This window comes from Gastrolobium bilobum, unplaced genomic scaffold, assembly GCF_033153095.1.
Source record: "Gastrolobium bilobum isolate Gb01-03AN ecotype WA unplaced genomic scaffold, APGP_CSIRO_Gbil_v1 utg35897, whole genome shotgun sequence".
NCBI classification, from domain to species: Eukaryota; Viridiplantae; Streptophyta; class Magnoliopsida; order Fabales; family Fabaceae; genus Gastrolobium; species Gastrolobium bilobum.
In genome coordinates, this window is record NW_026895456.1 from 98,683 (window position 1) to 116,538 (window position 17,856).

General features: G+C 32.9%; 2 protein-coding genes across 5 annotated transcripts; both read right to left on the bottom strand.

Moving 5' to 3' along the window:
• Positions 1-1,216: 1,216 nt before the first annotated feature.
• On the bottom strand, positions 1,217-9,528 carry LOC133312736 (trans-Golgi network-localized SYP41-interacting protein 1). 4 transcript variants are annotated; one of them, XM_061514009.1, is made up of 10 exons: positions 9,431-9,528; positions 9,010-9,178; positions 8,583-8,915; positions 8,464-8,465; positions 5,410-8,275; positions 4,145-4,970; positions 3,396-4,039; positions 2,694-2,841; positions 2,538-2,619; positions 1,217-1,655 (listed from the first exon to the last, which is right to left on the bottom strand). In XM_061514009.1, the coding sequence occupies exons 2-10, from the start codon at positions 9,142-9,144 to the stop codon at positions 1,553-1,555; spliced, it is 5,139 nt and encodes a 1,712-aa protein (XP_061369993.1). In that variant the 5' UTR covers positions 9,145-9,178; positions 9,431-9,528; the 3' UTR covers positions 1,217-1,552. The 4 variants fall into 4 exon arrangements, with proteins under 4 accessions (XP_061369993.1, XP_061369987.1, XP_061369969.1 ...); XM_061514003.1 differs by having other exon boundaries at positions 5,410-8,490; XM_061513985.1 differs by having other exon boundaries at positions 5,410-8,490; positions 8,583-8,918.
• A 4,197-nt stretch (positions 9,529-13,725) lies between these two features.
• Positions 13,726-15,975, bottom strand: LOC133312791 (E3 ubiquitin-protein ligase AIRP2-like). The gene is made up of 5 exons (XM_061514064.1): positions 15,561-15,975; positions 15,079-15,241; positions 14,844-14,910; positions 14,464-14,710; positions 13,726-14,349 (listed from the first exon to the last, which is right to left on the bottom strand). Exons 1-5 carry the CDS (start codon positions 15,647-15,649, stop codon positions 14,139-14,141), a joined length of 777 nt encoding a protein of 258 aa, XP_061370048.1. The 5' UTR covers positions 15,650-15,975; the 3' UTR covers positions 13,726-14,138.
• Between the last annotated feature and the right edge of the window lie 1,881 nt (positions 15,976-17,856).

The following is a 17,856-nucleotide window of genomic DNA, read 5'->3' on the forward strand; positions in this document are numbered from 1 at the left end:
AAAAATAAAAAATAGAGGGTAAAACCAACAAATACACGTACGTAATTTATATTCATTTAATTTATATGTTTATAAATTTTATGCGATTAAAATTATTATATTATTTAAATATGTATAATTATATGACTAAAAAAAATTAAAATTGACATAAAGTCATATGTCGCTTGATTCAATACCGTACGAATATGGTTGTAATTTTAATTTATAAATTCATCTCAAGGACCTTTGCCCTTGAGTTTAATTTGACCAATTCTCCTTAAAATTATTATATTATGCAATTACTTATCATTATAGGAAAAAATGTTTCTTGCAGATAAGTTATCTGCATTTTTTTCAAAACGACGTCGTTTTGGTATTGAAATCTTAAAAAATTATAAATATATAAACTATTATAATCCTGAAATAAATTAAAATTACAAAAATACCATGATTTTCGTCCCAATACGACATCATATTGGACTTACTGCAAATAACTTATCTGCAGTGACTGCAGAAAAAGCAAACTCATCATTATATTATTGAAGAATTTAATTTTAATATAAAATAAATTTATATTATTATTAAAGTGCATACTTATAATCATATTTTATTAATTTTAATGGTATTATAATAAATAATTTATTAATCAGGTCGTACACTTTTTCTTTAATTTTTTTTAAAAATTTATTATAATGTTAATGATTGGTCATTAATGAATATAAATTTTTATTATAATCTATTATTCATCTTTTCAAATTTTTTTAGTCATTAACGTTGAACAAAATAATTAAATAATTTTTTTTAAAAAGATTCTCTAATTAAGTAATGTTAAGATTCAACTAAATTTAAAATTATAATATAAATTTAATTATGATATTATTAAGCTTATAAGTGTTTTTCATCCAAAGGCTGTGAAAAAATATTTTTACATATCTTTTTTATATAAAAATGTATTTATTTATTTTAACGTAAATAACTTCAACTTTTAAAAAAAAAAAAAATTCCTTCTAAAAAAAATATTTTTTTTTTTAACAGAAGCCTATTCAAACAAACCTTAGATCTAAGAAGGAAAACACAAATTTGAGTTTTCCTTTCAAAAGGAGAGAACAGTGCTGCTAATCCAATATTTTGCTGCATTAGCTAAACAAAGATATTTTATCTTTAACTGTTATCAATGCATGAGATAGAAAAGAGTCACACTTAAAATCATTATACATTTTTATTATACTAACTAGTGAAAAAATTCATCTCCCTATTTTCTACCTACCACAATCCTTAATATTGAAACAAATGCAGGCCAATACAATGGAGGAGGGACTTCATTTAGAAAAAAATGAAGGCTGTCAAAAAAATAAGCCCAAATATTGAAGACTAGAATCTCTGAATCCCTAAAATGTGATTGCAGAGAAATCAATAAGGGATTTGATGAGACAAGAGAAAAACAGGTTAGGCTTCATTAAGGAGCAAAAAGAGAGACTTGAATAAAAAGGGACAATTTTATATCTATAATACAATTTGCAGATGCAGGACATTCAGTGCTGAGCATTCCATGTAGCTTTGATCACAGTTTTTTCTACAAGATAGTTCCAAGTAGCCATATATGCATGATGAACAAATAACCAATGAGTCCTAACCTGGCTCTGGGACGACTCATGAGAATCCGACCACCAGATACCCTGCACAGAGAAATTAAACCCGAACTTTAGTGTTGAATTTTAATGATAAAATATAAAAGAAAAGGTTATATTTACAAACTTTTTGTTTACAAACTCTCACAGACTACACTATGTCTGACCAGTCATACTTCAATCAAGAGTGTATGACCGGTCATACTTAGTGTTATTTATAAAAAAAATTTGTAATCGGATCCTTCCCCAAATATAAAAAGTTGAAGTTGCAAAGTTTGAAAATACTGTCATTTAAACTATTAAAATTGAATTAAAGGAAACTATTAACATTAATATAATATAGAAGGAATTACTAAATTTTCATTAAGTGATTTTAATAAAAAATGGATGCTACAATGCCACAGAATACATTTAGAGACCTTTCATATGCTAAAGGTTTTTAGCAGTTTTATCCTGATATATATTAAACAAGCACCATTATTCAGTGCTGAAACCTTCAATCCATTTATTCCAAGGAAAATGCTATTAGGAGTAAGGTGATATGTTACTAAGAGTAAGATCATTTGTTCCCGGAATAACTCTAAATTATTTATGCAGCATTTAAATTTTCCCATAGAATGAAACCACCAGCCCTGCATCATTTTCACAGTCTGGCACAAGTTTCATTTAAGGCTGTCCCCAACAATGAATCTTAAGCATCTTCTAGGTCCTACCACTCAACACAGCATTGCGTTGGTTGAGATCCTACGCAAAATATCCTCTTAAGGATTTCAGTTCTTGTGCTTTCAACATTTCAACATCTATGGCCATCTATTTTAGCGTGCAAATTTTTTATTATTGCTTACACGTTAAAATGCTGAAACAGGCAATTTCCAATACTCCTTTACCATTGTCCATTGGTAAATAAATATACAGAAAATAGCAATTTACCAGATTCCATCAATACGATCTGCAATGAGCTTTCCTTGTTTCGGTACAAATCCAGAAGTGTTCAGAGACTTGAATACATGACCTGCAAAGAAATCGAGAATTAAGTCTTCAAGTTTTCAATAAAGCAATTCACACTAATGAGAAACTCATAATTACCTTTATCCTCATCAGTATCTGCACTGTTAATTAAAGGATCAGACTCCACATTAATATCAAGTGCGAGATGGTCAGAAGATCCTTTTCGCATATTTCGCACGTGAGCAGCTGATGGGACAGGAGCTATTGGTTTCTTGCCAAGTGATCCCTGTGTAAAGAAGCAAACTCTTTATATATGAACTAACTTCGCTTAATCACTTCAATATTTACTTTTGGTAGCTAGAGGAAAAGCATTTCAACTTTGAGAATATGTTAGCGAAATGTTATATCAAACCATTAATGTGGCCTTCACCTAACCGTTTAAGCTTTTGGGTTAAATTGATTGCTTTAAACGGTATCAGAACCCGTGATAAGACAAGAGATGATCAATCAGAAAACAAATATAATTCCATCATGCGTAAAGGAAAAACAATCCCTCATAACAAACTCATAGGTCATCAGCATTGAGTTCAAGAAAAAGATAAAGCACTAGAAGATATATCTATTTTATTGTATCTCACAAGACAGAGACAAGTGTCAACTATCAAAATCACCTGAAACCATCTGTGTTATGCCAGAAAAAGGATTACCTGAATTAATTAATTTTTTGAAGTATACGAATCATTGATTAAATTTTTTAACTTAATTGGTCCTGCAGACCCAGCACTAATATTGCATCATGTAAGGAATTCAAGCATAGAAAACTATATTAAAATTTACCACCTCTTCAACTTCAGTTATCTCAGACCCAGCAGGTAATGAGGGTGCTTCAAATATGCTCCTTTCCTGGACAATATCTGGCTCAGAAGTCCTATCTTGAAGTGAATGTTCAAGTAATTTAACCTTGGTCGTTAATTCATCTATAACCTTCTGACTTCCAACTAAATTAATACCAAGTTCCTGGGCCATAGATTTTGAGTTTTCAGATTCTGAAAGAATGGCCATGATATGCTTTTCCAATGCTGGCATCAATTCCTTCATACCTTTAGATTTTCTATCTACAACCCAATCACTGGCTCCCAAAATATCCATAATTTTTTCTAAAGCAAAGGTGAGCTCCAACAATTCATTCTTGCCCATTTTTGAGTCTTCACAGTTTCTATTGAGTTGTTTGACTTCCTCTTTCAGATCCTTAATTTCAAGAGCCTTAGTTTCAAGGATTGATTGCAGCTCTTCTTTATCACGAGACAAAGTGTTTATATGATGATGCAACCTAGAAACACTATCAATAATGTAAAAGAGCTTCTTCGAAGGGGCTGAAGTATGCGGCTCCATATCAACTTCTTCAGACTCTACAATGGGGATTTGGATCCTATCTATCTTGTCAAAGAGATTTCTCACCTGAGATGCTGAAAGGAGGGAGCTTTCTGCCAATGGAAAAAGGAAATCAAATCATAAACAAGTATATCAAAATATACAAGTTAAATCAAATGCAATATGTTTAAGTCAAGAAAGATTTCAACTTTTTTTACCTTCTTCTTTTGCGAACAAAGCACTGTTCATCGATGAAATTTCTGCCTCTTTTTCTTTTAATTTTTCTTCTAGGGCATGATAACCCTCTAACCTATCCCTAAGCTCACTGAAATCACTTCGCAGTAATTGACTATCAGACTCCAGTTGCAAAACTCTGTTTTTATTTAAGTCTCTTTCATCGGTAACCAATTCAAAAGCAACAGTTGTTTCTCTCAATTTATTTTGCAAATCTTCAATTGTAGCAGCTACCTGCTCACTTCTATGTTCGAACTGCCTAATCAAAGTTTGAGCTTTTCTAGAAGCATTTATCAACTTTTGCGCGGCATCTGCATATTTGCTGTTCTTATGATGCTCTGCTTGTGAATCTGCTTCAATATTTAACTTTTCGACCTCAGAAAATGAGCCTGGCTGCCCAATATTCTTGTCAACTTCAATCTGAAGTTCACTGGTAGCATCAGTACATGCAGACAGCAATACACTGATATCGTTCTCTAAAATGGTAATAATATTTTCCTTTTCTTCTTTCAACTTCTCCATGGTATTTGCTTTTTCTTTCATATTGTCCATTTGTTCAAAAATAGTCATTATGTAGGTCTCTGTTTCCAGTATTTTTTCATGGAGAGGAGAAATAAACTCATCAATAGAATAAGAAAATTCATCAAACTTATCTGCAATGTGTTTGTTTCTCAGCTGAAATCCTTTCACAATCTTTCCAAATGATGAGATTATGGTGTCAATATCAGTGCCATTAATCTCTCTGCTGTCCAGTTCAACTTCAAAATTTTCAAGGTCATCCAAGAATGCTTTTCTCACAAGTGGATCTTCCTGGAAAAAAATAGCATATTAACAAAGTAGACAATATGTGTGTGTGTGTGTGTGTGTATATATATAGATAGATAGATAGATAGATAGATAGAGAGAGAGAGAGAGAGAGAGAGAGAGAGAGATACAATTAAAAAAATAGACAGAGCCATATTAACAAATACACCAATAGAGAGAGAAAGATATACAAAATGATTTAACAGAACCAAAAGCTTAGACGAAACAACACATATCTAATCTCAAAAGCCACGTGCATTTTCTAATGGGTACACGTTTCAAAGCATTATGCATCAATCACCATGAACTTCTTCAATTATATATGGATACATATCTCATAGTGCTCAGAAGACTTGGGTGGCATATATACGCACGTTAAATCAGTATTGAATTCACAGAGCATGAGGAAATAATAAAGACCAAAAGAGGACTATAACAATATTACCTCCATCATAAGGTGCCCATCAGAATCTTTAGAATTCATGGCAATGTGGTATCTTATTTTGTTCAGAATGAGATCCATATTCTTCAGGGTCTCACATTTCCTCTCAAAGCATTGTTTTATTTTGGGAAATAGAGTTTTGTCTTTCATATGCACCTGAAGATCATTAAGGAGTCCAATGAGCTCTAGGGACCTGCTCTCTAAGCTGCCACTCTTTCCAGCTAATTCTTCCATGCATGAATTTAACTTCAAACCAAGTGAAGATATCTCCTGCTTAGCAATTTTGTTTGCATCTTCTAGGGCAGAAATATCATCTTGCGCCTTCAATAGTGCATCTTCCAGTGATTTAATCGTTGCAGAGGCACCTACCAATTTGCCAGCATGATTCTCAGCTTCATCTTGCAGCTTCTTCAAATCATTTTCCATATCAGTCTTGACAACTTGATCGGCATTATACTTTTCAGTCAATAAATTGACATTACTCTCAGCCAGAGATAGTTTATCTTCTAGATCCTTTATGGACGTGCTGGCCTCTGCTAATTTGCTTGTCTGCCTGGCTGTTTCCTCTTTAACTCTCTCTAACTCTGTCTCTGCAGCAACTCTACCAACTTCAGCCTGCTCTTTCTTATTGGAAAGATCAAAAATATCTTTTCCTGCCTGTGATAAGGCCTCTTCAAGTGACTTAGTAGTACTACAAACTTCAGCATTTTTTTCCTTAACTTTCTGTAACTCTTCCTCAACTTTTGTTTTCTCATGTTCTAACTCTCTCTTTTCTTCAACAATTTGAGTAAGACTGTCCTCTGAAGAAGATAATCCTTGTTCAAGGGAGTTTACAGTCGCTTGGGCTTCTGCTAATTTAGTTTCTAGTATACTGGCCTGCTCCTTTACTAGCTGCAATTCTTGCTCTACTTGTACCTTAGCATCTTGGCATTCACTGACATAACCAACAAGCCACTTCACCTTTTCCATAGGTTCCCCAAAATCTAGATCAACTGGAAGAATAATACCATCAATACACTCTATCACTCTCTGTAACATGGTATTGCTCTCCAACAAGAACTGTTCAAACTGATTCCTTTCCCTTTTCATTTCCAGAAGATCAGCCTCCAACTTCGGGATGCTTTCCACATCACTGGACAAAATATTTATCTGGTCCCTGTATTCAGAAACTGCAGATTCTTGCTTCTGCAAATCAACCTTCAACTGCTCAATCTCTGTGTTCTTTTCATTTAGAATACCTTTTAGGTTGTCCCTATCTTGAACCAACCCCTTTCCTTTCTTAACTGCCATGGATAACTTATCCCTAAGCATGGCACACTTCTCCTCTGATTGTTCGAGATCTTTCAGCAGAGAACTCCTTTCTTCTTTCAGTGCTACAATTTCCTCAGATGCCACTTTCAACTCATTTGACAGCTTGTTTACATCTGATCTAATTAGCATATCTTCTTCCAGCATATCCTCATAAAGCTTTAATCCCTGATCCCTAACATACAAGAGACTTTGAATCCTTTCAAACAACTCAGCATCAATATGAGATGCTGTAGAGAAGGGACCACTCTGTCCTTTTATATTTTGAAAGCATAAATCGATGATCATAGAGGTGCTGGAAGAGAATTGATCAATCCCCTCATTTTCCAAGTTTAGGCCAGAGAGATCGACTAACATTTTTACTATCTGATCCTTCTCCAAAGAAATATGATGGTTCTTCCCAAGAAGTTCTTCATATTTGAACCTCAAATCGGTTAATTCTGACTGAAGGTAATCTTTTTCCTGTAATTCCAGCAAAAGTGAAATACTCAAGAGATCAATATTGTTACGGGATGCTTCCTTGATTGTAGAAATTTCTTCCTGTAGAATATACATATCATCCCGGGCCCTATGAAAAGAATCCCTAAGCCAATTCATTTGTGATTCAAAATCAGATGATGAAACAGGTTCTGGTAGGTCCACTAGAGATAGAGCATCCTTCAATTTGCATAACTCCAGGAAGGCACCCTTAAGTGCAATTCTGTCATCCACAAGCCATCTTAGTCTCTCTGGCATATCAAACATTTCAGGCTGATCAGGTTCGGCATGGGACAAGATTTCTTTTACTCGATCAAAAATCGTATTATTTTGTAGTAAAGAATTCTGCAGGGATGCAACCATATTTTCACTACGGGCCAACTCCTCCTTAGCAAGTTCAGCAGCTTCTAATGCAACTGACTTCTCCTGTAATTCAATTAAACATTTCTCAAGCTCACTGGATTTATCAGCCAGAGACATCTTCAGTGAATCTCGCTGCTGTACCAATGCCTTTCCTTTTGTCACAGCCATACTTAGCTTTTCTTTGGTATTAGCACATTTAACCTTTTCCTGCTCAAGTTCTATTTTCATATTTTCAAGTTCAGTATTTAATGTCCCTATCATCACTTTTTCCTTGTCAAGCTCTTCAACCAGTTTCCGATTTTCGTCTTCTAACCCAGCCAGTTTTTTGGCCAACTCTGCTTCCTTTCTTTTGAGATCCAGTAACCCACCACGAGCATCAACAAGTATGTTCCCATATTCCTGCTCTCTGGTATCCAAGCCAACCTCAGAGAAAGATTGTCCAAGTTGATGAATTTCAAGAAGCATCTGATTATACTTTGCAATTAAAAGCTCAGTGCCTTCCTCAATATAAACTATTTTCCCATTCATAGAATTATCCAATACTTGCTCTTGATTTACAACTGTTGCAAGAGAGGATATCGTCTTATCTATCACAGTCTCAATATTACGATCCTTTTCAAGCTGAGTTTCTGAAGAAACTTGCAAACTCTCATTGGATACCCTTAACTGGGAAACCTTTGCATTAAGATCCTCTATCTCACGGTCCTTCACAGATAGAAGTCTGCGAAGATCACTTATAATGGCTTCACTGTTTGGTCGTTCTTCTGAAGCAGTTTTCACAAACTCCAAACATTCTTGAATCATCTCCCTCAATGCAACATCAGTCACTTCCCTAACTCCAACTTCAGCTTCATTTGGCAATGACTGTTGACAAGTCAGAGCCTTTAGCCGACGATGAAGATCAATCACTCCTTGGACAACAGTTTCTCTTTCTTCCTGCAACACCCAAAAAAATAAAAAAAGATCAGTGATTGATGATAAATTTAATCTGTGCAAGCTAAAACTATTCTTAATCATAAACCACAAACCTGGTATTCATGCAAAACACTTTCTTTCTCAGCAACAGCCTTCTCCAGCGTATGGCGCAGCTGTTCCACTTCCAGCTGGCCTGTGGGGTAATCATCTCCAACCCCATTTCCCAGTTCAACAAATTGACTCTGTTGTTGATGCAGAACTTCATTTTCCTCCAACTTTTCATCTTCATTTCCGGCAACAGTTGCTTCTTCTTCCTTTTGCCTACCATCAAATGTTGTTAGCTCATCAGGGCAATCAACAAACATGTCATCTCTGGCAGTATCCTCTGTAGATTTTCCATCTTCAGCGTCCACCAAAACTCCATCTGTGAGATCAACACGCTCAACCTGCTTCACTCGCTCGCATTGATCAAAAATCAAAACTTGGCATTGCCCCAATTTTCATGGCTCAGGTAATTAATAATTGGTAACTGGTAGGTACCTGATCTTGATAAGTATCAGTAGTAGATTCGGTGATCCCATTTGGTTGGATTACATGGTCGTGCCCCATATGAGGACCCGAATTCGAATCCGAATCCGCTTTCGGAAGCTGCTCTGCTACATGATTCTCAGACATTTCAATTCCTCAACATCCAACTACCGATTCGGATCTGCAAATTCAATTTTTTTAAAAAAAACTTACAAAACAAGAATAATAACCTAGAAAGTATTAAAATCAATTGAATTCAAAATCAAATCTCAACAAATCAATTAAATCTAAAATCAAACAAACGAACCCGAAAATTTATTGAAAAAAGAAGGAAAAAACCGAAACCCTAAAATAAAATTAGCTTCGAAAATCTGATATAGCAGAGTGAGTGCCAAGCAAACTGAAAAAAAAAAAAAAAAAAAAAAAAGCGTACCTGTTAAGACGAGGAAATTAAGATTGTAAGAAAAATAAAAAATAAAAAACTGAGAGTTTTTTATTTTTTTTTTATTTTTTAAGGACGGCGTTATTATGGTTAGACATGATGGCACTGCAGATCCTGAAACTGCTACATGGTAAACGGCAACGCTTTGCAAGACTCGTCGTTGACCATTTCGCTGTTTTCATACTGCAAACGACACCGTTTGGAAGAGGTAAGACCGTAAGACGTAACTTCGTTTGAATTTGTTGGCCAAACGTGGCTGCGTTTGCTCTTCTAAGTCTTACCATTGATTGCAACACACTTTATTTGGCTCTTTTACCCTAGGGTTTTTATTCCTTTGATTTACCAATTTGGTATAAGGTTCAAGATATTTACGAATGAGGGGTTATTTAGTTACGCGAAGCGAACTCAGAGTCACTGAGTGCCGCTATCAACTTCTCGCGTCACTCACAACTTTTTTTTTTTTTATTGAGTGCCGCCCTCCTCCTCTGAGGCACTTACAGAATTGTGCCAAGTGACACAATCTGGTTACTCCTATTACCGTGAAATTTCAGAAAGTCATAACTTTTGACTCGGGTATTCAAATCAGATAATTTTTTTTTTTGATTTCACATAACTTTTCGAGATCTACCCAATGACATCTCATTTGATATATTTTACCTTTCATTAATATAGTTCAAATTTGCAACACTAATTACACTTTTTTACAGATTTGAATTATATTTGTGAGAGATAAAATATGTTAAGTGAGATGTCATTGCGTAGATCTCGAAAAGTTATGTGAAATAAAAAAAAATCATCTGATTTGGATACTCGAGTCAAAAGTTATGGCTTTCCGAAGTTTCACGGTAATAGGAGTAACCAGATTGTGCCACTTGACACAATTCTGTGAGTGCCCGGGGAGGGGGGCGGCACTCAATAAGAAAAAGTAAAAAATAAAATAAAAAAGTATGAGTGGCGCGGGGTTGGTAGCGGCACTCAGTGACGCTGGGTCCCCCTCACATCACTAAATGACTCCATTCATAAATACCTTGATCCAAATACTAAATTGATAAATTAAAATCACAAAAAACCCCGATTGGTCAAAGAGCCCACTTTATTTCCCACCTTTTTTGCGTTTTTGCTACGGAGAATATTATTTTTATGCAACATAAGATAATATCTCTTTTTTACATATTTATTGATTTTTGTATAGTTTAATTTTTTATTTTTTTATAAATGAGTGAATCTCATCTATGATTGTTTCTATAATAAAAGAGAATTATTAATTACAAAAACAAAAAGAGAACTATTCACCTACAACATATTAAATTAATAAAGCCCTTTTGTTAAATGGTCTTGTCATTACTGTGCTTACAATGGATTGGGTTGCCTTGTCTGACACTTAATTCGTATAAATATGATTTAATGAATCAGACCAGGTAATCAGGAATTTCCATAATAATACGTATTACCCTTAGATAATGTAAAATCTCCTTATTAATATTGCATTGAAGCTACTGTTTATAATTCTTTCTTTTTTTTAATGATCATTTACATCTAGTTAGTATTTCTCATAATGGACAGATCTTTTTAAATTTACGTAAGATATAAATTTAAAAATATATTAGTTAATTAAAGTTAAATTTTAAAAGTAGACATAGAAAAATAAAATTATAGCAAATATTTATAATAAATTTATAAAAATTAAGTTTAAATTTTAAAATTTAAAATGACTTGTATGATTTTTTTAAAATATAAAAATAAAGTTAACTGTTTTAAAAAATAAATTTAATTTTAATTTAATTTTTTTTCTTCTAAAAACTAATGTACCTTAGTTTCTTTCTCAAATATATCAAACTTAATAGCTGAAAAATTTGAGCTTTAATCAATATTATTAAAATTGGACCAAACCAACCCGTATAATCTAGTTATTAAATCAGCCATGCAATCAAATCGATTCTTAAAAATTGTTATAAATTATTTTACCAACATTACATTCCTAGGACTTTAACTTAACAAAAATATGTTCAATATTAACCACTAAGCCACACCACTATATTTTTATATTATTTTTATTATTATATTTATTACATTTTTTATACATATTTAATTCAACTTGTTAAACTAGTGATCCATGAAGTTGGGAAAATGTGTGTTTGTTCTAATTTTGGCATGCACTTGTGTACGAGCATGCGTTTTCTTGAGCGCTCGAGTGCTAGTTATTTTTAAATTTGTTCGTAAACGCATGTTTAATCATAAAAGTAAAAAAGCATATAACTTTTATATTTGAGTTAAAATTTTCATACTAAATAAAACAAAATAAGAGGAATGTTATTTATACCAATCTAATAGTTATAATTTATTAAAAATTAATAATTAATTAATAAATATAACCAAATAAATTATAATCATTAAATTGATGAAAATCAACGATTAAAATTTTTAATCATTAAATTTACGAAAATCAACGATTAAAATTTAATTATAAGAGATTGTAAACAAAAAGAAATTATAAAATAATACTATAAATTTATGTTTAAAATAAAGGTTTTTATATATAAACTATTTCACTTCATATCCTCTGTTAAACAAAATTAATTTTTTAAAACTAAAACCATCTGAAGAATTTACAAATGCTCATTCAATCACACGAGGATGGCATGGCACGAGTAGGAACAAAATTGGGTAGGTGAAAATGATTTTAAAAACAGCAATATATAAATCTTGATTCAAACTTTCAAAGAGTCAACCCGTGATGCTATCTAACAAATAATATTTAAAATATATAAAAAAAAAAAGTAAATATCTTTTTTAGTCCCTGGCAATATACACGAAGTCATTTTCAGTCTCTAACAATAAAAAAGGGACAAACTGGTCTCTAAAATTACAAAAAAGAGACTACGTTCATCCTTCTGTTAACTCCCACCTAACGGCCCAACTAACGGTGCACAGCTGGCACGTTAGTTTGCTGACGCGTCTTGGATGTGGGACACCGTGGAAGACGAGACGACGACGTTCATCCTTCATTGTTTTTCTATGCAGTCCAATTTTGCAAAACAAAAGTACATTACATCAGAAACAGGAGTGCAATCCATTTGTTCATCACAAAGTAATTAAACTAAATTTCATCACAAAGTAAAATACTCCTTCTTGGCATTTTATTTCAAAAAAAGTCAGTCACATAATATAATCCCTTCTCAGTTGGCTCATGCACTACTCTCAGGTCATATACAGCAGCATGTCATTTTCTTGAGGCAGGCTTTGGTGGCCTAAAATCAGGTGTGCTCATGAAGGCCAATAATCTGCTTCATGTGCCACTGGTTGCTGCATTCATTGTTTCATTACTCAACAGCTCATTTGCCTGTTGTGGATTTGATGGAGGTGGGCTGCTTCCTCTCAAGTTGCCTTCATGTGGCTGAGAACTACCAAATGCTACAGTCCAGTCAACTGTCATGCATTGCAATTATCAACAATCATTTACCTGATTTTTTCTTTGATTTTTCTCTTTATTTAAATATCAATAATCATGCAATTATCTTTTATAGAAAAATAAATAGTATAAATATAATGCTACACTACTGAAGATATTATTCGTAAATCGTGTAACGCTATGTCTTATACAGACTAAGAGAATTAAAGCAGTTCATAGTATTCTAGGGATCGTAAAAGTTGTTTGCAAGATCCAAGAATTCCTTTTAACAAAGTGAGAAACTTAATTAGCATTGAAAAAGAAACGAATAATCGTTAATAAGGTCGAAACTTCAGTTAGAAACACAAACTTCATTGAAATAAAATGCCAAGAAGGAGTGTTTTACTTTGTGATGAAATTTAGTTTAATTACTTTGTGATGAACAAATGGATTGCACTCCTGTTTCTGATGTAATGCACTTCTGTTTTGCAAAATTGAACTGCATAGAAAAGCAATGAAGTCATGTGCCTATTTTTCTCTGGTTAGGGACCAATAAGGGCCCTGTGCTTTTTGTCAGGGACTAAAAACGTCCTCGTGCATTTTGACAGGGACCAAAATAGCCCTCGTGGTTTTGACAGGGACCAAAACGTCGTTGTCTCGTCTTCCACGGTGTCCCACATCCAAGTCGCGTCAGCAAACTAACGTGCCAGTTGTGCACCGTTAGTTGGGTCGTTAAGTGAGAGTTAACGGAAGGATGAACATAGCCTCTTTTTTGTTATTTTAGGAACCAATTTGTCCATTTTTTATTGCTAGGGACTGAAAAGGACTCCGTAAATATTGCCAAAGACTAAAAAGAGTATTTACTCTAAAAAAAATTCATATTCCTTCGCACCAATAATAAAATTTACCTCAAATGGTTATGCACACGTTAACATTTCCAACATACAACACAATCACACGGATTCATATTCTCAACATCACTTTGTTTCAAAGTGTAACACAAGTAGAATAAGAATTATGGATCCTTATTTATATCTTCATTAGCTTCTTAGAAAACTTTAGCTAGCTACTAGAACTCAAACAAGGAATTCCAAGTTAATTGGAAGAGCAATGTCTACAATGGACATATATCACAGGAATAAGAAGAGTGGATTTTTCTGGGCTAAAAATCCAGAATTACTCTCACCACTTGCCAGAACTGTGATGAAATGACCATAGTATTTTCTCTGTTTTAACCAGACTCTATTCACATTTGCAGGTCTGGACTTTACTATCTGTACATTTTTTTTTTTGTTCTTACTTGGTAAAAAATTAAATAAGGTATTCATAATACATTAGGAAAAGTGCATCTGGGTGATCTTTAGGCAGCTTGTTGATATAAAGGTAAAAACGCAACAAATCCTCCTTAGAAACTGTTTCAGTATCAACAACATCTTCATTACAAGTTAGTACCCATAGATCCTCCGAATTTACTCTCCTCAAACTACCACGGCAAAAAGGACAAGACTCTGACTTTCTGTTCCTACAGGTTGAAAAAAGTCCAACAGAAAAGTGTTAAAAGTGATAAACCATTGGCATATAAATTTGCAAATTGACAACATAGGATAATAAACAATGTGATTTGATTAGTGATTACCACTTGCGGTAGCATTTGATACACATGGCATGACAGCAATTAGGCAAAACCATTTTGGTACAAGGCTCTAAGCAAATCCCACATTCATCTTCTCTTTGAAAATCGACATTGGTTAGTTTCCCATCACCTTCAATAACTTTCTTGCCATAGCTTGAACCTTCTATTATGCTTTTTGAGTGCCCTTCTTCAGAATTCTCCAACTTCTCAAAGCTACCATGAAGCCGCTGAAGAGATGGCAATATAACGGCTAAAAGTTCAATTTTTTGATGACATAAACACAAAGTGAGGAATAATCAGTCATGGTAGCCATAAATGATTACACTTTTTTGTGTAAGGAAATAAATAAAAAGGTACTTTTTCCAAGTAAATTGTTCACGCACCATAGAAGTCCCCTATGGTTGCCTTCCTTCCATGACTAGACAAGTTTGATCTACCATCATTTTGTACCTTTGGTGAAATAGGAAAACCAACAACAGCAAAATAAAAACATGAATCAATTATAAGTATTGGTAAACCTGTCCAAAACAGTCAAACAGAAAAGGAACAACACAATACCAAATATCTTTTGCATCAAATGCTAACAAAGAAATGGATGAACTCCATCCATGAACTCACCTTGTATATAAGTACGTGAAAGAGGTTGAGATACCTATGCAGAAAGCCTGCACAAGAACAATCCATCCATTGTAGAAATAATATAAAGAAAGGAGCCAAATGATTGTAAACCAATTTCATTTGAAGAAGAGTCCCACCCTTGGTTCTGGGAATTGCAGCAGCCCTAGAAGGCACAAACCCATAATTCAAATTCAGTGGGGGAGAAACCAAAAAAGTAAAATACAAAAAAAAAAAAAAAAAAAAAAAAAAATCACAATCAAACTGATAACCAAATTCCTATTATGAGTAACAAATTCAACGAACATGTATATAAGTTGATTATTTTCATCTCATAAAATCAATCTACTAGAAAACAATTAAAGGCAAATAATCAACAATTATGTGTTAACCCATCTTTTTCATAGTACCCAAAACATGTCAAAAAAGGAAAGTTGATAAATTGATGAGAGAAAATAAAGGGTATGAGAAAAAATTAAACTCACAAAGCATTGGCATGCTGTATATCAGCCTCCAGAACTTTGAGGGAATCTTGGTAAGGTAACCGGGAAAGTTGGTATGGCATCATTTCCATCTTTCCCTCTTTGCCTTTACTTTGAGAAAAGATGAAGAAGAGAATCAACTGGGTCACAGAACACACAGAGAAAGAGAGGGATAGAAGGGAAATTATTCCTCTTTCTATGAGACTTAGTAAAGACTCAAGAATCAACTTGGGTGAAGGTGATTGAATAATCTTGAGGACCCTTATCCTAATAACCACCAAAAAAGGAAAATCAAGAAGCAGATAAGATACAAGTGAGGCAATTCAATTGATGAAGAGAAGAAAAATGATAGCTTTTCAATGTTTCTCTCCCCAAGTTTCAACCTTTTGGGGGGTGCTTATATGAGTGTGCTTTGGGTTTTGGTTTTTTGGGTGTTGCGGTGGGTGAGGTTAAGGTATGCCGTATAACAAACGATGCGTTGCGCTACGTTCTTTCCCATGATGATGAATTGAATTGATGACTACGAAATGAGATAATACCTACGAGATGAGAATCATACGATATACGAGACAAGACAATAACTTGTGTTTGTTAAGAAACTCACTATGTTATTTAATGTCATTGTTCTTTTTCTCTCCTCATCATTGTACGGCCACGGCTAAGTTATCTAGGTTAGGTATAGTAGTCTTTTCCTTTTTCGTATTCTATCCTATTTTAGTTTTATTTATTATTTAAATTTAAATATATAAAAGTGAGAGATTATAATTATTACCTCTTTTTCTTACTACCAAATTTTAATTGTTGATTTTCGTCAATCTAACGATTGTAATTTATTGGGTCATATTTATTAATTAATTATTAATTTTTAATAAACTACAACCGCTAGATTAATGAAAATCAACAATTACAATTTGGTTATAAGAAATAATAAGAAAAAGAGGTATTAAATATAATCTTTTCTAGTATAAAATATGGATTTGATGTTTGTCTTTTAAGAGATATAAATTATGTCATTTTAGGAGAGAGATAAACACAAAGAATGAAAATTATGCGAGAGAAAGTGAATGATTTTTTAATTTAAATTTTAAATAAAAAAATATTTTTTTGTGTCTATCTCTCTATTAAAATAACATAATTTTATATCATTTAAAATATAATTAGTATTATACAATACAAATTGTCACGGGTTGTTAACTTGTTATAGTGATTTCAATTTTTGATACTATACATAAAGTTTGAGAAAACATTTTTTTATGTTCTAAGAATTATTTTCTTTTATTAGTGATGTTTCAATTTTTGTGTGATATTTTTTTTTCTATTTTTTAATAGATGTGGACTGCATACAAGATATGTTTATAATATAAGAAAATTTTCTAATAAGAAAATTGAAACCATAAAATTTATTTACGAGATATGCAATCTATTTCTCTATAGAAAAAATTAAAAAAAATTCTAAATAAAGAATATACACAAACTGAAAATGAGAAAACATTGACTTAGGGTCTTCAAACTATTGGTTTGGTTGTGAAGAGAAAATAAAGACCAGTTCCTTTTGCGTTAGATGAAAATTCAAATTATAATAAAACTATAAAAGTCAATTTAATACTTCCGAAGGTCAATGAGGATCTTTTGCAAACAAGTTGAAGTTAAATAAATCTTCAAATCAGCTTCTTCTTTTTCATTTCACATAAAAGATTTATATGTATCTCACTCATTTTCTTTTTGAGCACGCATGGGTTTGATGCTCAATAGAAAACATTATGAGATCACCTGCTATTGAATATTCTAGATGGACTGCCATTACTTATTACATTATATTATTATGTTTTTAGGTGCGCTAATTAGGTTTCTGTGATATATATATATATATATATATATATATATATATATATATATATATATACACTCAATCAAAATGAGGTCAAATCCACTTATTAAAACTCTAGACTCGTCTAGATGACAAAGATGACTACATATTATAATATTCATGACTTTTTCAAATGAACTTTCGCTTTTGTTAGTTTGAACTATTATTGTTCTAGCCATAGCTATATTATGCTCAATTAATGCGACAGCGATGAAGGAGAATTATTGGCATTGTTTCAACTTTCTAGTAATCAATTTATTCTCACTAGTCACATCATGCTAATTTTCGGCCCAAAGTGAGGGGGTAAAAACAAGGGACCAACACTTACTTGGGAATGCCACTCCATTGGCTCTGTTGTCACAATTTATATATCCTACTTCAGTCTCATTCGGTAGGCAATATTGGGATTTCCAAATATTTGAACAAGTATAT